The sequence below is a fragment of the Oncorhynchus keta genome, chromosome 5, assembly GCF_023373465.1.
Source record: "Oncorhynchus keta strain PuntledgeMale-10-30-2019 chromosome 5, Oket_V2, whole genome shotgun sequence".
Classification (NCBI taxonomy): Eukaryota; Metazoa; Chordata; class Actinopteri; order Salmoniformes; family Salmonidae; genus Oncorhynchus; species Oncorhynchus keta.
Genome location: NC_068425.1, coordinates 851,254 through 874,594, shown reverse-complemented (window position 1 = coordinate 874,594; position 23,341 = coordinate 851,254). Strand labels below are relative to the sequence as shown.

General features: G+C 42.4%; 1 protein-coding gene across 1 annotated transcript in view; it reads right to left on the bottom strand.

Annotated features, from left to right (window-relative positions):
• Positions 1-4,283: 4,283 nt before the first annotated feature.
• xpo6 (exportin 6) overlaps positions 4,284-23,341 on the bottom strand; it is a 67,747-nt gene continuing 48,689 nt past the window's right edge. The window contains exons 15-24 of the mRNA XM_035770571.2: positions 22,072-22,216; positions 21,676-21,822; positions 21,191-21,380; positions 15,730-15,885; positions 14,308-14,422; positions 13,869-14,040; positions 13,532-13,693; positions 12,396-12,494; positions 5,527-5,757; positions 4,284-4,977 (exon numbers count right to left, since the gene is read on the bottom strand). Of these exons, the coding sequence (XP_035626464.1) occupies positions 4,876-4,977; positions 5,527-5,757; positions 12,396-12,494; positions 13,532-13,693; positions 13,869-14,040; positions 14,308-14,422; positions 15,730-15,885; positions 21,191-21,380; positions 21,676-21,822; positions 22,072-22,216 (1,519 nt within the window). The 3' untranslated portion in view covers positions 4,284-4,875. The remainder of the gene's footprint in view (positions 4,978-5,526; positions 5,758-12,395; positions 12,495-13,531; positions 13,694-13,868; positions 14,041-14,307; positions 14,423-15,729; positions 15,886-21,190; positions 21,381-21,675; positions 21,823-22,071; positions 22,217-23,341) is intronic.

The following is a 23,341-nucleotide window of genomic DNA, read 5'->3' as shown; positions in this document are numbered from 1 at the left end:
AACCAAGATGGAACTACTTGGCCCAAATGCCAAGCGTCACGTCTCGAGAAAACCCGGCACCATTACTACGGTGAAGCATGGTGGTTGCAGAATCAGGCTGTGTTGATGTTTTTCAGCGGCAGGGACTGGGAGACTAGTCAGTATTCGAAGCAAAGATGAATGGAGCAAGGTACAGCGAGATCCTTGATGAAAACCTGCTCCAGAGTGCTCAGAACCTCAGACTGGGGCAAAGGTTCACCTTCCAACAAGGACAACGAGCCTAAGCACACAGCCAAGACAGCGCAGGTGTGGCTTCGGGACAAGTCTCTGAATGTCCTTGAGTGGCCCAGCCAGAGCCCGGACTTGAGCCCGATCGAACATCTCTGGAGAGACCTGATAATAGCTGTGCAGCAACGCTCTCCATCCAACCTGACAGGGCTTGAGAGGATCTGCAGAGAAGAATAGGAGAAACTCCCCAAATACAGGTGTAGGGTCATACCAAAGAAGACTCAAGCCTGTAATTGCTACATAAGTTGCTTCAACAAAGTACTGAATACTTACGTAAATATATTTTGGTATTTATTTTGATACATTTGCTAAAATTACCCAAAAAATGTTTTTGCTTTGTCATTATGGGGAATGTGTGTAGTTTGATGAGGGGGAAAAATTATTTAATCAATTTTAGAATAAGGCTGTAACGTAACATTTGGAAAAAGTAGAGGGTTCTGAATACTTTCTGAATGCACTGTACCTATTTAAAAAGATACCCATTGAAGATGCATGTCATTGGCCTACATCCTCAACTGTTACCAGATTTTTTTTTCCTGACACTTATTTGGTTGAATAAAAAACTAAAATACATTAATGCCTGGTTTCGGGCCTTATTTTTAATAACAATTAAGTGTTGGAGTCAGACTCTAGATTAAGATTAAAGGGCAATTTTGTTCTAAAAGAAGACAAACCAATATTAGGCGTATAATACTAGTTTTGTTTCATTATCATCATCATGGTTAAAATAATAGCTATAAAAAAACTATTTAAGAAAGTCATCTTTTTTTAAACGAAATTAACTACACTAGAATTGGGGCTTCACCTAGACTTGTAGGCTAAAAGTTCCAAACTGTTGGCAAGTGCAGGGAGCAGAACTCCCATGGTTAAATTATTAAAATTGCCCTCGAGTCCCATCCACCCCTTTGGAAGCTAAACAAACACGTAACATCATGTTAACAAACAAAGAGTGGGTCATTTACCTGAAAGAGAAGACAAAATTGGAGCAAGTAAAAAGACAAAGTCTAGGGTCACGGTCACACTGGATTAAAAATAATAAACCAGAACAATCCATATTCCCTTCTCCAAGTAGTGTTTGTAAGGCTAAGCATTTCCATTGCAATGAATCCTAACCAAACTGAACTTTCTTCATTTCTGGTGACGAAGAACAAGCAAGGCATATCATATGAGAGAAACACACAGGTACAAACACACCTACTGGAAACTATTTATCCACAGTAAATATCAATACCTTTTTTTTTGTTAGGGGTAGATCAGATTTAATATTGCTGATAGATTGTAGCTTCCAATGTAATTGTTTGCATCATACATACGGGGTCCTTCTGTAGCTCAGTTGGTAGAGCATGGCGCTTGTAACGCCAGGGTAGTGGGTTCAATTCCCGGGACCACCCATACGTAGAATGTATGCACACATGACTGTAAGTCGCTTTGGATAAAAGCGTCCGCTAAATGGCATATATTATTATTATTATATTATTATTACATACAAAAAAACACATACACATACACGTATATATACACAGGCATATATACAAATACACACATATACATACAAAAACACACATACATATACACACATATACATACAAAAACACACATACATATATATACACACACACACACACACACACACACACAAAAAACACATACATATACATACATGCATACAAAAAAATATACACTGCTCAAAAAAATAAAGGGAACACTAAAATAACACATCCTAGATCTGAATGAATGAAATATTCTTATTAAATACTTTTTTCTTTACATAGTTGAATGTGCTGACAACAAAATTACACAAATTATCAATGGAAATCAAATGTATCAACCCATGGAGGTCTGGATTTGGAGTCACACTCAAAATGAAAGTGGAAAACCACACTACAGGCTGATCCAACTTTGATGTAATGTCCTTAAAATGAGTCAAAATGAGGCCAAGTAGTGTGTGTGGCCTCCACGTGCCTGTATGACCTCCCTACAACGCCTGGGCATGCTCCTGATGAGGTGGCGGATGGTCCCCTGAGGGATCTCCTCCCAGACCTGGACTAAAGCATCCGCCAACTCCTGGACAGTCTGTGGTGCAACGTGGCGTTGGTGGATGGAGCGAGACATGATGTCCCAGATGTGCTCAATTGGATTCAGGTCTGGGGAACGGGCGGGCCAGTCCATAGCATCAATGCCTTCCTCTTGCAGGAACTGCTGACACACTCCAGCCACATGAGGTCTAGCATTGTCTTGCATTAGGAGGAACCCAGGGCCAACCGCACCAGCATATGGTCTCACAAGGGGTCTGAGGATCACATCTCGGTACCTAATGGCAGTCAGGCTACCTCTGGCGAGCACATCTTTGGGGGGCTGTGCGGCAGCACAGGCAGCAGAACGTTCTCCACGGCGTCTCCAGACTGTCACATGTGCTCAGTGTGAACCTGCTTTCATCTGTAAAGAGCACAGGGCGCCAGTGGCGAATTTGACAATCTTGGTGTTCTCTGGCAAATGCGAAAAGTTCTGCACGGTGTTGGGCTTGTAAAGCACAACCCCCACCTGTGGACGTCGGGCCCTCATACCACCCTCATGGAGTCTAACATAAACACACATGTATACACACACACATACATATACATACAGACACACATATACATACACACACATATATATACACACATACAGACACATACATACGCATACATATATATGTGGTTGCTAGCAAGCCAACAGCAAATGTTAGATTTTGTATATATTTATCTCCAATATAATCATCGATAGTTAATAAATAATATACACAACACACAGTGACCAGGAAGCATCAGGCGCTGCTCAGCGGGCGACCTGCGTTGATCTTGCCAATCACTGCACTATTTCCACATAAAGCCAAGTCAATGAAATATTGTCACACAACATTGAACTTTCACAGCAGTATAAAAAGCCTTGCAACCAAATCATTGCACATTTACAGCATATGGTTAATTAATCCACACGTCAACAAGCTGATATTGAGAACAGGGGGGGGGGGCACAGTTATGTTATGGGGAAGGGAGGGGTAACGGCCGAGATCCACAGAGAAAGTTGGGGCGATAAAACAACGGAGGCCCATTCATTTTCAATGGAGGGAAGTGAAGTGGGCGAGGGAGCATGGACAGGGCGGGACCACATTTAGGGAAAGCTTAACTTTATGCAAATATTTTGCAAAATCACAGCACTATCGACCAATCAATGCTCATTATAGCTTCCAGACCCTACTGGATTGGCTGTTGATACCGAGCATGCTTGATAGTTTGCTAGCACCCACCCACATGAGGGTGACGCTAGTGGAAATCCAAATTTCATTAAGAATCCTTAAAAACGGTCAATTTGGTTTTTCATGAATTTCTGTGTTTGATGTCATGTCTGGCCTATGTCATGTCTCTCACCCTATCGCAGTTAAGGTCGAAACGGTCCATTTCAATGTTTAAAAAAATATGCCTTGTGGGGTTAGACCTATACATTCAATATTGATTTATTGTCTGATGTATTTGCTTAACGTACAAGAAAATGCACTGCGCTAGGTTGAACAGTGAAAATATCCATAGCCTAATAAAATATATTTTTGAGTTTTAGCCTGTCTATGTGCTCTTAGCCAACTCCTTTGTTGTTGCTTAGTCAAATGAACTAATCCTGAATTATTGGAGCACACACAGGGCCGGGTATCCCAGATACAGATTATATATATATATATATATATATATTTTTTTAAATTGAGTTAAGAACAAATTCTTATTTACAGATTAGGCCTAGTTCTGGACTAAAAAACATTTTTTATTTAGAATCCAGGAAACCGGAACCCAGGGTGGTATTGTCAGTTCTGGAGAACCCCTTGTGAATGCAGGTTTTTTATTCCAACCTTATAATAAATTGTGATCATTGTACATTGCTTTCTTTTAAAGTCTACTTGTCATTGTTTTTGCAATTCTTTCAAATGTAATCGCAAGATTCAGTGTCACGTCATAGCACAAAAACAAATTAACAAAAACAAAACTTTGTTTTTTTTATAAACTTTATTAATTAAGCATAGTTTCTTCTGTTTCAGAATGGAATGATATGAAAGACATTAAGTTGAAAGTCTGTCTCCTTTGGAGATGAAAAACTGAAGGCAAGATCAATAAAAGCGTACAAGTTTGTTTTAAAAACTCAAAATCGAGTTGGAAAGTGCTGAGTCCCAGCCTGGCCTTGTCGCAGAGGCCTGGGACGAAAGGCCTGGCTCAGACCGCTTCAGTCTGGGTTTAAATTGGGTCTAGACAAGACCAGATCTGCCCATCTTGCCGCCCATCAATTTGGCCTCGTCATCATCAATGGCAACAGACAAGTGAAGGAGGGCGTTGCTAAAAAAAATAAAATAATAAAACCCTCTACAGCAGAAATGAAGCTCCTAGAGCACAACCGCCAGTCCGTACTTTTCTCAGAGAATCTTCAACCCAAAAGACAGGCCAGCCCATGTGGAGTTCCTATCCCCCTGGGAGGCTCAATAGAGGTGGTGGCTCAGAATTAGAGGGGGTAGATAGGAGGGGAGTGGGCAGCACTGGTTTGGATAGACCACAATGTTGAAAATCTGAGCTGTTTGGAGTGGGCGATGTGCTATAGCTTGACAGTGCCAGTGGGAAGGCTGCTGTTACACAATCTGTAATAACGCAGGTCGTTTACCAGTCTGTGCACACTCTGAGTGAAGGAGGGCAAGTCCTAAAACGAGAGAGAGAACGAAAGAGAGGCACTGGTTACAAAGAAAACAAAAATGTGAAATTTAAACATCCAATGTACAAGAACACCCATTGGAACTATCCCACCAGTGTGTGCTAGTGTATATATTGGAAAAGAGACAATGTAAATTGTATGTTACATATGGGAGTTTTTGTTTATAAGCACACATACTGTGCCCCCTGGCCCTCCTCCAGTCCCGAATATGGGCCATGGGAAATTTAGATATTTTGTTGCACATATGCAAAGTCACATGCATAACAGATTTTATGGTAATTAAACAATTGCATCCTGTCATACTCTTAAGCATTCAGTTCAAACAGGAAAATCTGAGATACAACGATGCTACCGGTTTTCCACTCATATTTCTCAGTCCAGAGTCTCTGATAATTCCAAGAGCACATAACCATATCATATTTGGCTAATACCCCACCACCATCACCTATTTTACTATGAAACACAGTATACCCTACCCTAGACTCCCACCGCCGCGGCCATAACCCACTCTATAAACCAATTCCCATTAAGTCTTACCCGCTCCAGTTTAAAATTGCGGCCGAGCACCGCCCGCTGGTTGGCGTCCACACCCTGGCAGCCGTTGAGGAATTCGGGCATGAAGGCAGAGTAGAACGCATCAAAGTCCACGGAGGCCATGTTGTACACTGCCAGGGCGATCTCCTCTTGGAGCAGGTCATGACTTTTGTGGAGGAGCACCTGTAGGAGCACGTTGATGAAATGAAACAGCATGGAGGTCCGGAACAGCTTCTGGAATAGACACACAGACAGCAAGAACAAACCAAATTATTCCGCTGCTCTATCGTTATACATCAGTCTGAGACTGCCATCATTGAAGTCGTTTTTCAACCGTTCGCTGCCTGCACCCGCACGCCTGACCAGCATCACCACCCTGGATGGTTCCAACCTTTAATATGTGGACATCTATAAGTACCTAGGTGTCTGGCTAGACTGTAAACTCTCCTTCCAGACTCATATCAAACATCTCCAATCGAAAATCAAATCAAGAGTCTGCTTTCTATTCCGCAACAAAGCCTCCTTCACTCAAGCCGCCAATCTTACCCTAGTAAAACTGACTATCCTACCGATCCTCGACTTCGGCGATGTCGTCTACAAAATTGCTTCCAACACTCTACTCAGCAAACTGGATGCAGTTTATCACAGTGCCATCCGTTTTGTCACTAAAGCACCTTATACCACCCACCACTGCGACTTGTATGCTCTAGTCGGCTGGCCCTCGCTACATATTCGTCGCCAGACCCACTGGCTCCAGGTCATCTACAAGTCCATGCTAGGTAAAGCTCCGCCTTATCTCAGTTCACTGGTCACGATGGTGACACCCATCCGCAGCACACGCTCCAGCAGGTGTATCTCACTGATCATCCCTAAAGCCAACACCTCATTTGGCCGCCTTTCCTTCCAGTTCTCTGCTGCCTGTGACTGGAACGAATTGCAAAAATCGCTGAAGTTGGAGACTTTTATCTCCCTCACCAACTTCAAACATCTGCTGTCTGAGCAGCTAACCGATCGCTGCAGCTGTACATAGTCTATCGGCAAATAGCCCACCCATTTTCACCTACCTCATCCCCATACTGTTTTTACTTATTTACTTTTCTGCTATTTTGCACACCAATACCTCTACCTGTACATGACCATCTGATCATTTATCACTCCAGTGTTAATCTGCAAAATTGTAATTATTCGCCTACCTCCTCATGCCTTTTGCACACAATGTATATAGACCCCCCCCTTTTTTTTCCTACTGTGTTATTGACTTGTTAATTGTTTACTCCATGTGTAACTCTGTGTTGTCTGTTCACACTGCTACGCTTTATCTTGGCCAGGTCGCAGTTGCAAATGAGAACTTGTTCTCAACTAGCCGACCTGGTTAAATAAAGGTGAAAAAATTAAATAAAAAAATAACATTCGTTGTGACATCAAAATGAGGGGTGTAGTACAAAACAAAGTAATCAGCGATTGGATCATCTAACCAATCAGAGTATCAAAGCCAATGATTCATTTACCCACGTGTTCTGGCCCAACCCATTGGCTTCTGCAAGCAATCAGACGGTCTAGAATGGATCCAGACCAATTGTGGAGAAGAAACTAACGTCCGTGGGCCACGCAGCATTTGGCCGGAGCAAGGAGCTTGGGTAGTCAGGCAAATTGACTATATAAACTGGACAGATACTAATCCCAGAGAGTGCTTATATTATTCTGTCAGGTACTGTAACTGTCCATTATTTAAATGTTGATTATGTCATCAATGTAAAATGTAGTTGTAAGGTCTTTTTAGTTTTGTGTTGGACCACAGGAAAATTAGCTGATGTAATTTTGGGGCGGCAGGTAGTCTTGTGGTTAGAGTGTTGGGCCAGTAACCGAAAGGTTACTAGATTGAATCTCCAAAGTAAAAATCTGTCCTTCTGCCTCTGAACAAGGTAGTTAAACCCACTGTTCCTAGGCCATCATTGTAAATAAGAATTTGTTCTTTACTGACTTGCCTAGTTAAATAAAGGTTAACTAAATAAAAAAATGTGGATCCTAATAAAATGGACATTAGACATTTGTTTACAGATCATGTGCAAACAGCATCCAGTCCTTTGGAAAGTTCAGACCCCTTTACTTTTTCCACATTTTGGTACGTTACACCCTTACTCTAAAATGGATTAAATTGCCCCCCTCAATCTACACACAATACCCCATAATGACAAAGCAAAAACAGGTTTTTATAAATGTTCGTTAAATGTATAATTAAAAACAGAAGTATCACATTTGCATAAGTATTCAGACCCTTTACTCAGTACTTTGTTGAAGCAACTCAACAGCATCGAGTCTTGGGTATGACGCTACAAGCTTGGAAGACCTGTATTTGGGGAGGTTCTCCCATCCTTCTCTGCAGATCCTCTCAAGCTTTGTCAGGTTGGATCGGGAGCGCTGCTGCACAGCTATTTTCAGGTCTCTCCAGAGATGTTGCATCGGGTTCAAGTACGGGCTCTGGCTGAGTCACTCAAGTATATTCAGAAAGTTGGCCCGAAGCCACTCCTGCGTTGTCTTGGCTGTGTGCTTAGGGTCATTGTCCTGTTGGAAGATGAACGTTTTGCCCTGAATGCTAACCGTCACATCTGGAGGAAACCTGGGGCAAAGGTTCAAGCTTGGTTTCATCAGACCAGACAATCTTGTTTCTTATGGTCGGAGTCCTTTAGGAGCATTTTGGCAAACTCCATGCGGGCTGTCATGGGCCTTTTACTGAGGAGTGGCTTCTGTCTGGCCACTCTACCATAAAGGCCTGCCTGACTGGTGGAGTTCTGCAGAGATGGTTATCCTTCTGGAAGGCACTCCCATCTCCACAGAGGAACTCTGGAGCTCTATCAGAGTGACCATCAGGTTCTTGGTCACCTCCCTGACCAAGGCCGTTCTCCCCCGATTGCTCAGTTTGGCCAGACATCCAACTCTTGGAAGAGTCTTGCTGGTTCCAAATATCTTCCATTTTAGAATGATGGCAGCCAATGTGTTCTTGGGGACCTTTAATGCTGCAGCCATTTTTTGGTACCCTTCCCAAGATCGGTGCCTTGACACAATCCTGTTTTGGAGCTATAGCGACAATTCCTTCAACCTTATGGCTTCGTTTTTGCTCTGACACGAACTGTCAACTGTGAGACCTTATATAGACAGGTGTGTGCCTTTCCAAATCATGTCCAATCAATAGAACTTAACACAGGTGGACTCCGATCAAGTAGTTGAAACAGGATGCACCTGAGCTCAATTTCGAGTGTCATAGCAAAGGGGCTGAATACTTAAGTAAATAAGGTATCCGTTTTTTATATTTAATACACTTGCAAAAATGTACAAAAAAAAAACGTTTCGCTTTGTCATTATGGGGTATTGTGTGTAGATTGCTGAGGAATTGTTTTTATATAATGACTTTTAGAATAAGGCTGTAGCGTAACAAAATGTGGGAAAAGTCAAGGGGTCTGACTACTTTCCAAAGGCACTGTGAATGCATGAAACAAACGGTAAGATGATAAGAGTAGTCTAGGAAATGATTTAAAAACTGGATATACTTGGCTAGTTGTTGACCACAAATCGATCACAATATTTTACAGTAATAATTCATTAAATGCACTTAAAATAATGCCATGTTTGAAACCTATGTAGTAAGGAGAGCTGTCTGCAAACTGCAACCAGTCTATCAACCTAAAAACACATGTATTTATGAATTCAAGACTCAGCCGGTGGGCGGCAGGTAGCCTAGCAGTTAGAGCGTTGGGCCAGTAACAGAAAGGTTATTAGTTCAAATCCCTGAGCTGACTAGGTAAAAAAAAAAAAAAGTCAATCTGCACAACCCTAATTGGGTTGGTGATCGTCGTCAATAATGGCTGATCCCTGGCCCTGCTCTCCGAGGGTGTCTCAGGAGTACACTTGTACATGTGTAAAACAGGACAAATATAAGCACCCCCTTAAATGACCTTTTTGAAATGCAAAAGTGAAGAAATGGACAAATATATTAAACTTCATAGTTCTCTCAGCATTTAGTGCTGCTATCATGACTGATATACTGTGTGATAATAATAGCATACACCATCATGACGTGTAATGTCAACGTTGTATTTATGTTGTTTTATATTATGGCAATCACAGAAATACACTACATGACCAAAAGTATGTGGACGCCTGCTTGTCGAACATCTAATTCTAAAATCATTGGCATTAATATGGAGTTGGTCCCCACTTTGCTACTATAATAGCCTCCACTCTTCTGGGAAGGCTTTGAACTAGATGGTGGAACATTGCTGCGGGGACTTGCTTCCATTCAGCCACAAGAGCATTAGTGAGGTCGAGCACTGATGTTGGGCAATTAGGCCTGGCTCGCAGTTGGTTCCAATTCATCCCAAAGTTTATCAATGGGTTTGAGGTCAGGGCTCTGTGCAGGCCAGTGAAGTTCTTCCACACTGATTTTGACAAACTTCTGTCAGTGGATTGTCAATGTGACACTGAAACAGGAAAGGGACTTCCCCAAACTTGCCACAAAGTTGGAAGCACAGAATTGTCTAGAATGTCATTGTATGCTGTAGCGTTACGATTTCCCTAAGGGGCTTAGTCCCTTCCGTCTTCAAGAGAGCGAGAGTTGCACCCCTTCTGAAAAAAACTACACTCGATCCCTCCGATGTCAACAACTACAGACCAGTATCCCTTCTTTCTTTTCTCTCCAAAACTCTTGAACGTGCCGTCCTTGGCCAGCTCTCCCGCTATCTCTCTCAGAATGACCTTCTTGATCCAAATCAGTCAGGTTTCAAGACTAGTCATTCAACTGAGACTGCTCTTCTCTGTATCACGGAGGCGCTTCGCACTGCTAAAGCTAACTCTCTCTCCTCTGCTCTCATCCTTCTAGACCTATCGGCTGCCTTCGATACTGTGAACCATCAGATCCTCCTCTCCACCCTCTCCGAGTTGGGCATCTCCGGCGCGGCCCACGCTTGGATTGCGTCCTACCTGACAGGTCGCTCCTACCAGGTGGCGTGGCGAGAATCTGTCTCCTCACCACGCACTCTCACCACTGGTGTCCCCCAGGGCTCTGTTCTAGGCCCTCTCCTATTCTCGCTATACACCAAGTCACTTGGCTCTGTCATAACCTCACATGGTCTCTCCTATCATTGCTATGCAGACGACACACAATTAATCTTCTCCTTTCCCCCTTCTGATGACCAGGTGGCGAATCGCATCTCTGCATGTCTGGCAGACATATCAGTGTGGATGACGGATCACCACCTCAAGCTGAACCTCGGCAAGACGGAGCTGCTCTTCCTCCCGGGAAGGACTGCCCGTTCCATGATCTCGCCATCACGGTTGACAACTCCATTGTGTCCTCCTCCCAGAGCGCTAAGAACCTTGGCATGATCCTGGACAACACCCTGTCGTTCTCAACTAACATCAAGGCGGTGGCCCGTTCCTGTAGGTTCATGCTCTACAACATCCGCAGAGTACGACCCTGCCTCACACAGGAAGCGGCGCAGGTCCTAATCCAGGCACTTGTCATCTCCCGTCTGGATTACTGCAACTCGCTGTTGGCTGGGCTCCCTGCCTGTGCCATTAAACCCCTACAACTCATCCAGAACGCCGCAGCCCGTCTGGTGTTCAACCTTCCCAAGTTCTCTCACGTCACCCTGCTCCTCCGCTCTCTCCACTGGCTTCCAGTTGAAGCTCGCATCCGCTACAAGACCATGGTGCTTGCCTACGGAGCTGTGAGGGGAACGGCACCTCAGTACCTCCAGGCTCTGATCAGGCCCTACACCCAAACAAGGGCACTGCGTTCATCCACCTCTGGCCTGCTCGCCTCCCTACCACTGAGGAAGTACAGTTCCCGCTCAGCCCAGTCAAAACTGTTCGCTGCTCTGGCCCCCCAATGGTGGAACAAACTCCCTCACGACGCCAGGACAGCGGAGTCAATCACCACCTTCCGGAGACACCTGAAACCCCACCCCTTTAAGGAATACCTAGGATAGGATAAAGTAATCCTTCTCACCCCCCCCTTAAAAGATTTAGATGCACTATTGTAAAGTGGCTGTTCCACTGGATGTCATAAGGTGAATGCACCAATTTGTAAGTCGCTCTGGATAAGACCGTCTGCTAAATGACTTAAATGTAAATTCTTAGCCCAAACCATGAAAAACAGCCTCAGACCATTATTCCTACTGCACCAAACCTTACAGTTGGCACTATGCATTGGGGCAGGTAGCGTTCTCCTGGCATCCACCAAACCCAGATTTGTCCGTCGGGCTGTCAGATGGTAGAGCGAGATTCATCACTCCAGAGAACAAATTTCCACTGCTCCAGAGTACAATAGCGGTGAGCTTTACACCACTCCAGCCGACGCCTGGCTTTGCACGTGGTGATCTTAGGCGTGGCCTACCACTTCCCGGCTGAGCCGCTCCTAGACGTTTCCACTTCACAATAACAGCATTTACAGTTGACCGGGGCAGCTCTAGCAGGGCAGAAATTTTATGAACTGACTTGATGGAAAGGTGGTATTTTATGAGAGTGCGACGTTGCAAGTCACTGAGCTCTTCAGTAATGCCATTCTACTGCCAATGTTTGTCTATTGAGATTGCATGGATGTTTGCTCGATTTTATACACCTGTCAGCAATGAGCGTGGCTAAAAAAGCCAAATCCACTAATTTGAAGGTGTGTCCACATACTTTTGTATATATAGTTTAGAATTAGAAAGCAATAGAAAGGTAATCATATTTCCATGATGACAACAATATTAGGTGAGGTTATTAAGTTGGACCATACAAATAAAGTGTCACAAAGCAGAGACAAAGGGTAATTCTGGAGCAACAATAAATGCACTTTAGGAGCTAATGGTATGGCATATAAGAGCTGAACTCACTCTGTGGTAGAGCTTGTGCTTGCTGTTGAGGGACTCCAAGTAAGAGAGGTTCTGCTTGAAGATGTGGATGTCTGGCTGCAGGAAAGACTGCCCAAAAGCCTGGAGAAACAGATTTGAGCCCATGTCAGGGAATTCTACAGTCCTGTCCAAAAACAACCCATAACCCATTCACCCTAGATACTGAAATAACTGGATAGTTATAATCCAGGGTTGGTCAATTCAAATTGAAGGCAGTTCATTCAGAAAGAGGAAAAACAGTTGAAATTAATAGCTTCTACTTTTAAGGTTATTGAGAAGTCATTGAAATCGAGCTTAATTCCTGAATTGACTGAATTCAATTTGAATTGACCACAATCCTCTATAAGCAATATGGTATCGTTATATACATATACATTACAATTTTTTCAACAGAACATTGTACAAATGGCAGCAACATGCTGTATTGTGTTTACAACTTACATTTGAAAATAGGCAAAAAGCTTATCATAGCTCTACAATGGACAGGCTAGGAGGTGGAATTTTCTGCACATTGCTTAATGATTAGAAGGGTGCTATAAACCAATTATATCATGTACATGAGGTAAATATTAAAAAAGGCTATTATTAACTTGGCGTTGCAGTTTCATTTAGACATTTTTGGAAATGTATTGACAAATTCACTAAAGCTCCGTTTCTATTAGCACTTTGAAGTCAATCCGGGTTGGGCTGGCCTTGGTGGACTTGTTTGAATTGCGTTTCCACTGCCTCAAAAAATAAATAATGTCATATTGTTAGGTAGCCAATATGTGACGTGCAGCTGGCTTCGCTAATGAAGAACTGAATTCACCCTCATCATGCTGTAACTAACATTACCACATACTCATGCCAGTGACAGCCAGACTCATATTTAGCTTGCTAACGTTCTCTATGACCTGGCCAGCTAAAACTAAACTGATTTGCTAGCTAATGTTAGGTAGCTACCATTTGAGGGCTGACCGTTCTCATAAAAGTTTATTGTATAGTGCAAAAATGAATGAAGGACCCAGCTATGGTGGTAATTCGTGTCATGTCTGACAACTGCAGCAGTACTATCTAACATCAACAAGCACAGACGAGCTAGCTAAACATGGTGTGAGCACCCCCCCCCAAACACACACCTGCATGGCAGCACTAAACTGGGCCTCATTCTCCATGGCCTCCTCGGCCGATCCCCTCTGCACACTGGCTAGGACAGAGGTCTTGAAGAAGTACCTCCAGTTATGGTGAAGCACCTGGTATAGCAGCTCAAACATCTCTGCTTTGACATCTGGAGAGGAACGCTGTGGAACAGACAAAGAAATCACAATAGACCTTTATTATCCATTGTTTGATCAAAAATTCATATATTTTTTTGCTGACCCAGTGCCCAAACCTATCGATGGAAAAGCCACACACACACAGTGCATGCATACATTTTTTTGTTATATCAGTGTGAATGAGAGTGCGCACTCTCACCTCAGCCACAATAGGATAGACCTGCTCCATGCAGAGAGCTATTATGCTGGGTAGGAAGGGTTTGAAGGCCTGACCGGGCTCCTGAACCACCACCTGGAGAATCTTTAGGAACTTCTCCACCACTCGGCAGCCTGCGCTGCCCTCCTGCAAGATACTGGCTGCCAGCTGCTCCCTGGGACGGACGGACATGCAAGAACGTAAACAAACAATGTATAGCTTCTAAACGTGTAAAACCATCATGGGGTTGTTGAGGATGGCCAGTCCTTGCATCTACAGCGCTGTCTATTCATTTGAGAGGGGTTACATTTCTCTAGCCTCATCCCTCAACTGTATATCAAAACATGTGGCGGTACTGCTGTTTTGTTGTTTTCAGAATCCCAGATTGTAGCTTTAAAATGGTCACAATATTTGTGTCTAAGCATGTGTGTGTGTGACCTACCTGGTGAACATGCTGAGGAAGGTGTGTATAATTTGTCCGGTGAAGGGCACGCCCATCTGAACACGCAGACCTTGAAACAGTGTGAGGAAGAAGCTCAGCATCTCATCCGTCACATCTTGAGGATAGAGGGCGTGACAACGGGAAAGACAGAATGTCAGAAAGAATAACTCGGCATCGTTGGCATTATATCAAATCAAAGACCAGAATGTTTTGAATGAACATGAAATTTGAAGTGATAAAGAAAAATGAAATCTGCAAACGGTCCCTTTTAAGGTGACTACAAGCTTCACTCCATTGATCTACTGTATGTGCGTACATGTGGGTGGAATGGGATTTTGGAGTAGCGGACACCTTTTCGTAACATGACATCCTCGCCGTCTCACTCCCATTCACAAGGGGGCGATAGTTTTTAAAATGTATTTTTTAAAACATTTTTTAGTCTTTTAATTTTGTGAAAGCAAGAAAGAGTTACCTTCCCTTACTAGTAGTAGCTAGCTGGCAGCCTGGCTAGCTGACTTTAGCCTGGATAAAAACATAGCAAGCTAGCTTTTTTAGCTTCCCACATCTCCATGTGAAATAATCATAATGAAAAAAATATGCCCTGCCAAATATTTTACTTGCCGGTGTAACCTAAAACATTATCCCACTTTGATATGCTGCTTGCATATTAACTCCCATATCAGCTAAACATAGAACATTTTAGAACGTCATGTTTTGGTCACAGAGTAAAAAAGCACATGGCTAGCTAGTTGGCTACAGCAAGGTTCTACCATTTCAAAATATCCAACCTTTTGGGGTCGATTCTTGTTGTTTGGTTTACTGTTTGAACAGCTGTTGAGATTATCAATGCAAAATAGGCTACTTTGATGAATAGCCTATTTATCAGATGATGGAAAAAACAAGTGACAACACTGCCCCCATGGCAGCAGAAGGAATGATACCACGTCTCACTTTTTTACTACCTGGAAGTTATGTAGAACGCCAGAGTGTATTAACAAGGAGCCGACACTTTAGTAGACGAAAAAAGACATTGCAACACTCTGAATCTTGCGTATGCGTAGAGCTTGTAGTAAACTTGAAATATCATTCATAAAAAGGTGAATGTCATTGAAAATGGGAAAAGGGCACAAGCAACATTTGTGAAATTGTTAGAATGGCTGAAAGTACAGTTGCACACTGTGTGTACTTGTTAATAAACATTTTCTTAAGTGCAACGTTTTTGTCACATACATTGACCTTGCTCAGGCATATCACACGTATAACGTTACATTGTAAAATTACTTGAAATGTACTGTGGTGGTGGATTTTAAATTTGAATTTAAGGGAGATAAAAATCAGTGAATGGGTAGTAAACTTACAACGAGTCAGCTCTCTATTATGACTGAAACTGTTGTGTTGTAACATTGTGTTTTTTCGTCTAACCTGGCTGCTGGATGAAGACAGGAAAGAGGCCCAAGGAAACTTGCACGGACTCCTGGAGACTCTGGTAGCAGATCTGTCGGGATTTGGTGGATTCCCCGGAGATGCTGTCCACTATGTCTCTCAGCACAGGCAATGTCTGGTGCAACACTGCTTTCGCTAAGAAAGAAAAAAAGAGGCGTGGGGGTAAGAAAGATGTTAGGGTTTATGCTATAAAGCCAAAAGAATGATGTCTCTAGTGTTCCTTCCTTACAATCAGTGCATTAAACTTCACAGGTAAAACGACTACATCACTCTGTGTTGATTATTATACATTGTCCCAGTCAAAAAAGGGCTTTACTCAGTCGGAAGTTTTTTTAAAATAGGAATTACATGGATTTATAGTGGTATTATAATTACATAATTATTCCCTCATAATTAACCTTACATTTAATCAAACGTTTTATTTATGCATTGAATTATATACATAGTGGCAATAAAAAGTAGGCGAACCCTTTTGAATTACCTGGATTTCGGCATAAATCGGTCATCAAATTATCTGATCTTAATCTAAGTCACAACAGAAAAACAGTGTGCTTAAACTAATAAACAAATGATTGTATTTTTCTTGTCTATATTGAATACATCATTTAAACATTCATTCACAGTGTAGGTTGGAAAAGTATGTGAACCCCTAGGCTAATGACATCTCCAAAAGCAAATTGGGAGTCAGGAGTTCGCTAACCTGGAGTCCAATCAATGAGACACGATTGGAGATGTCGGTTAGAGCTGCCTTGCCCAATAAAAAAACTCACAAAATTTTAGTTTGCTATTCACAAGAAGCATTGACATTGAACCATGCCTCAAACAAAAGAGATCTCAGAAGACTGAAGATTAAAAATAGATGAATTGCATAAAGCTGGAAAGGGTTACAAAAGTATCTAAAAGCCTTGGTGTTCATCAGTCCACGGTAAGACAAATTGTCTATAAATAGAGAAAGTTCAGCACTCTTGCTACTCTCCCTAGGAGTGGTCATCCTGCAAAGATGACTGCAAGAGCACAGTGCAGAATGCTCAATGAGGTTAAGAAGAATCCTAAAGTGTCAGCTAAAGACTTACAGACATCTCAGGAACATGCTAACATCTCTGTTGACGAGTCAACGATACGTAAAACACTAAACAATTCATGGGAGGACACCATGGAAGAAGCCACTGCTGTCCCCAAAAAAATCCATTGCTGAACGTCTGAAGTTTGTGAAAGTGCACTTGGATATTCCACAGCGCTACCGGAGAAATATTCTGTGGACAGATTAAACTTCAGTTGAGTTGTTTGGAAGGAACACACAACACTATGTGGGGAGAAAAAAAGGCACAGCACACCAACATCAAACACCTCATCCTAACTGTAAAGTATGGTGGAGGGAGCACCATGGTTTGGGGCTGCTTTGCTGCCTCAGGGCCTGGACAAGCTTGCTATCATCGACAGAAAAATGAATTCAAGTTTGTCAAGGCATTTTGCAAGGAGGCTATCTGTCTGCCAATTGAAGCTCAACAAAAGTTGGGTGATGAAACAGGACAACGCCCAAAACACAGAAGAAAATACGCCTTCTGGAGTGGCCCAGTCCAGAAGGCGTCCTGACCTCAATCCGATTGAGATGCCGTGGCATGACCTCAAGAGAGCACTTCGCACCAGACATCCCAAGAACAGTGCTGAACTGAAACAGTTTTGTAAAGAGGAATGGTCCAAAATTTCTCCTGACCGTTGTGCAGGTCTGATCCGCAACTACAGAAAAGGTTTGGTTGAGGTTATTGCTGCCAAAGGAGAGTCAACCAGTTATTAAATCCAAGGGTTCACATACTTTTCCCACCGTGCACTGTGAATGTTTACACGGTGTGTTCAATAAAGACATGAAAACATATACTTGTTTGTGTGTTTGTCTATTGTTGTGACCAAGATGAAGAGCAGATCAAATTTTATAACCAATTTACACAGAAATCCAGGTATTTCCAAAGGGTTCACATCTTGCCTGTGTGTGTGTGTGTGTGTGTGTGTGTGTGTGTGTGTGTGTGTGTGTGTGTGTGTATGTATGTATGTATATATATATATATATTTGAAAAGATCTGGGAAAAAATTAAGAGACCTCAGCAAAATGATCCGTTTCTTTCGTTTGACTATTTATAGGTATGTGTTCGGGTAAAAAAAAAATGTTTTGTTTTATTCTATAAACTACTGACAACATTTATCCCAAATTACAAGTACAAATATTGTCATTTAGACTATTTATTTGCAGAAAATGACAACTGGTCAAAATAACAAAAAAGACGCAGTGTTGTCAGACCTCGAATAATGCAAAGAAAAGAAGCTCAATCATTTTTTTTAACGTAGGAAGACTTCAGAAATTAATATTTTGAAGAATAACCCTGACGCTTTCATGCGTCTTGGCATGCTCTCCACCAGTCTTTCACATAGATGTTGGGTGACTTTATGCCACTCCTGGCGCAAAAACTCAAGCAGCTCGGCTTTGTTTGACAGCTTATGACCATCCATCTTCCTCTTGATCACATTCCAAAGATTTTCAATTGGGTTCAGGTCTGGAGATTGTGTTGGTGAGACTCATGTCGCCTACGGTAGACCTACAGTATATTGAAAAATGTGTGACCAATAATTACATGAAGGATTGGAGGATTCGAAATTAAAACCAAAAGCCACCTCATGGGTCTCCCTGTGGCGGCCGGCACGGATATCGAACCTGTATCTGTAGCAACGCATTTGGCACTGCGAGAGATCCCCTCTACTCCGGAGCCCCCATCCACAAAGTATCAAACTACAGAGAGGTGTTGGTAAAAGGTATATTGTCCTGTTAATAGCCCATAATGGGCTATTATAATGCTGTACATGGTATCCAGGTCAGGATAACCAGGTCAAGAATGTTGGTACATATTTAATTTGATCCAAAGCCATGAATGAGTGAGTCACTCAGCTTTATGTAGGTGCAGGGCTATATGACTGTGTAATCAACTTAATAATATATAACAATATTTTGGAAGTAATTTCCTTTTCAAAAAAACGAAAGAGAGCGACTATAATCTGAATAAAAGGTCAAAATAATATTTGTAACAGCCAAAACTTTTATTTCTGTTTTTAGAGGGAGAGAAACGCTGGGCTAATTGTGCGCCGCCCATAAAGGCCAAAATATAGCTCTGCTAATAGGCATAATGGTGCTGTACAACATGACCGTGTGTGTTTGAAAGAGCATTTTTATAATTATTTTATTAACGAAAGCAAAGACGCTGAAGAATAAATACAGTACTGTACAGTATATGTTTTTACATTTGGAAAATAAAGCATTTAAAGCATTTGGAAGATATAAGCCAGCTGCATTTGTTTATTAGGCTACTGTGCAGTCTGACAAGTAAATATAGCCTACGGTACATACTGTAGTAAACATGGGAAAGTGCCTAATTCCTTAGATAAGGAGAGCAGGTCATGTCCAGACTTTCTCGGTGACCCCAAGTACTCATTAACTCTGTCTAATGAGTTTTTGGGTTGCATCAGTCACGGACAGAAACTTTTGAGACACAATATTAATGATGAACACCCAGAGGTTCACTAGTAAGCCACATTTGCCTCACTGTTTGTATTCAAATCAAAATTGTATTAGTCACATGTGCCAAATACAACAGGTGGTAGACCTTATAGTGAAATGCTAAAAAAATTGATAAGAATAAGAAATAAAAGTATCAAGTAATTAAAGAGCAGCAGTAAAATAACAATAGCAAAACTATATACAGGGGGGTACCGGTACAGAGTCAATGTTTGGGGGCACCATTCTGTGCCCACTTGTGGTACGTATGTCTCTTCGGTTATACATCCTTGGAATAGCAGAACAGCATAGCGGTCTGGACGGCCCTTGCTGTGCCTGGTGAGCAGTTGGTCAAGTTCTGTTGCCAGAAGAGGAATGGAAATGTCAGGGTGAACCGACGACCTCGCCGGGTATGTTAACTCTGCCTGTCCGAGGTGGAGTTCCAGAGCTCACAGGTGTGCCTGGCAGGGATTGTGACTCCATCTTGTTCCTCGCCCTCTTCTATACGTCATTCTCATAAAGATGCCATTATTAGTTACATTGTTTTAGTTTGAACGTGCAGACTGGCATTAAGAACAGCAGGAATGTTTCCCTCGTCAGTGCCATTATTAGTGCAATGCCCCTTAAAGTGTTGCCAGTGTGGCGGGGTGGGTGTCCACCCCTCTTCCTCCCCCTCCCTTCCCCATGGGCTAGGTCGGTCTTCTGTGCGCGGCTCTGCGGCCCATCCTGTGCCCCCTGCCCTCGTAGCTTGAACCTCGCACACTTTCAGTGGATACAGCTGGAGAACTGCAAGGCAATCCCATTGTGCGCCACTCAGAGCCATGATCAATATATATTGTCCTGCTAATAACAGGGTTAATAATATATCTGAGAGAATATCCAACAGGCTTTTATATAATTCTAAATTTTTCATATATATATATATATATATATGAATTTTTTTTATTTTTTTATATTTTGTTTTCAAATCATGTCAAATGAGTTAGAAAAAGGCCATTCTTGAACATTGGGTGAGACATTGTTTGAATTTGTAAATAAAGCCAGTTTGTTATTTAGAATTATTTATCTCAGTCTTTAGAGGAAGAGAAACCAAAAACCTACAATCATCTCATGGGTCTTCCAGTCAAGGGCAGCACGGGTATTGAACCAGCATCTGTAGCAAAACCACTTGCACTGCTATGCAGTGTCTTGGACCATTGCGCCACTCAGGCGATGTACAACATGACCAGTCGGGAGTGGCCTACACTACTACAGTAAGAGAAAAATAATCCTAACAAAATAAAATAAAAATATTAGTGTAACAACCGTTTTAGAAAGTAATACTGAAGTCGTGCACAATTATCAGTTTCTATTTAGGTTTATGTCACCCATTCATTGTCAGTTAGAGACACAGTAGGACCCAAAAGCATAATCAGTGCTCAAACTCCCCCCTGCGCTGGTCTGGAGTAATGAAGTGGTGACGCTGGGCACCGTTCTAAACCACAAATCACCTCTAAGGCCTGCAGCATAAACACAAAACTTATAGTGGAGCAACCACTGTACCTTCACACCGTTCATGTACCATATTGGGGTATGCAGTATTACCGTCAGTGCCCACAAGGGGCGCAATTTCTTTCCAAACATTGTTTACTAGCAAATTCTCAGAGGACGCTAGCTAAATGCTAATAAGAGCAAGCGAACATAAACTAAATGCAAGGCCAGACAACCCAGCTAATAACGTCATAATTATATAGTATACCACCCAGACCTAGAAATAAATACTTAAAAGTACCCATTGTCATCACATCTTTCACCACATTATTTCTCAGTAAATACCAGCCGAAACAGGACTATAGAAGGAAGCGTTAACAAAACTATAAGAGACTGATAAAGGTTGATAAAATGGCATGATGCCCAACTGACTGTCTTCCAGGCCAAGGCGGTGTGGGGGCTGGTTGGCAGTGCCCCTCAGTAGGCGGTAGTGGCGGGTAAGGGCAGCCAGCAGGCTGGCGTGGCTACTGGAGCGGGTTTGCCATTGCTGCTCGCTCTCTGGCAGGTTAGACCAAGGCAGCAGCAGCATGTTGGACAGAGCCCTGCACACAAGCATGTGGGCCTGGAGGAGTGGAGACACACACACACATTAGACAGATCCCTCCACGCATAACCATACTCATATAGGTGGGGTGTATAGACATTCCATGAGACACATTATGCATACACGCACACACACACACCCTAAAGTGCTACACCCCAGAATCAAGACAGTTTAAAAAAAATAGTTTTTTCTAGTGGTCCACTTCGAATCAGGAAATAAGATTAAGGCCGGGCATTGATAACAACCCATGGGTGGATTGAATTTCAGCCCTGAGCCTCAAAATAACACTAAAGCCATAACGGCGCACTCTGACCTCTTGGGGGAGCCTGCGAGTCTGGCTCTCTGTGATGAGGTTGAAGATGTTCTGCACGGCAGGCAACGTGATTAGGAAAACAGGACGCACGGTGGTGGCCATGGACACCATGAGATGGCATGCCGACAGCAGCAACTTTTCAGGTACCTAGAATAGAAATACAGTTTGACAATGAAATAGGTAACAAGGAATTGACAAAGACTCTTAGTTGACTTGCTGAAATGATCTGTTAACCAGTTTTTGGCCAATGAGCACACAAATATGCAAGCTCAGTTGGTCAGCATAAAAATGGAACCACTGTGTGTCATGATACCAATTGCACAACATCAGCAACCAGGTAAGATTTAACAAAGACATACTGTTACTACCACATACTGTGTGTGTGTGTATGGTTACCTTAGCAGTGATGAGTGGTGCGGTGGCGTCCATGGTGGAGGTGACAAGGCTGATGAAGCGGCTCTGATTCTGCCTCTGGACCTCACTGTAGAATTGAGCCAGCCAGTGGGAGTAGGCCTGCAATGCCGCCAAGGACTGGGCATGGCTGGAAACAAACACACATTAACAACTGTGACAATACAGTTATATCTGTCAAGAAAATCAAACGCTCTCTGACTATTTTCTTAGCACACATTTTTGGTTTAATAAAAGGGGTGAATTCTAACAGACAAGGGTAAAAGACAGCAGTTTGTGACGAATCCACTTTATATGTACAGTGCCTTCAGAAAGTATTAATACTCCTTCACATATTCCACATTTTGCTACAGCCTGAATTCAAAATGGATGAAATAGATTTCTTTTCTCATTCATCTACACACAATACACCATAATGACAAATTGAAAACATGTTGTCTCGAAATGTTGGCAAATTTATTGAAAATGAAATACAGAAATATCTAATTTACACAAGTTCACACCCCTGAGTGAATACATGTTAGAATCACCTTTGAAAGTGATTACAGCTTTGAGTCATTCTGGTTCTTTCTGGGTAAGTCTCTAAGAGCTTTGCACACCTGGATTGTACAATATTTGCACATTATTCTTTTAAAAATTCTTCAAGCTCTGTCAAGTTGGTTGTTGATAAGACAGCCATTTTCAAGTCATACAATAGATTTTCAAGCAGATTTATGTCAAAACTGTAGCTAGGGCCAGTCAGGAACATTCAACGTTGCCCTGGTAAGCAACTCCAGTGTATATTTGGCCTTGTGTTTTAGGTTATTGTCCTGCTGAAAGGTGAATTTGTCTCCCAGTGTCTGTTGAAAAGCAAACAACCAGGTTTTCCTCTATTACATTTATTTGCCCCAAACGTAACACTTTGTACTCAGGACACAAAGTTCATTTCTTTGCCACATGTTTTGCTGTTTTACTTTAGTGCCTTATTGCAAACCAGATGCATGTTTTGGAATATTTTTATTCTGTACAGGCTTCCTCATTTTCTGCATTTTATTAGGATCCCCATTAGCTGTTGCAAAAGCAACAGCTACTCTTCCTGGGGTCCACAGAAAACATCAATAGACAAGAACAGCTCTAGTACAGAACTACATAAAAAATGTTTTAAGGCACACGTAGGCTACATATCAATGCATACACACAAACTATCTAGGTCAAATAGGGGAGAGGCGTTGTGCCGTGAGGTGTTGCTTTATCTGTTTTTTGAAACCAGGTTTGC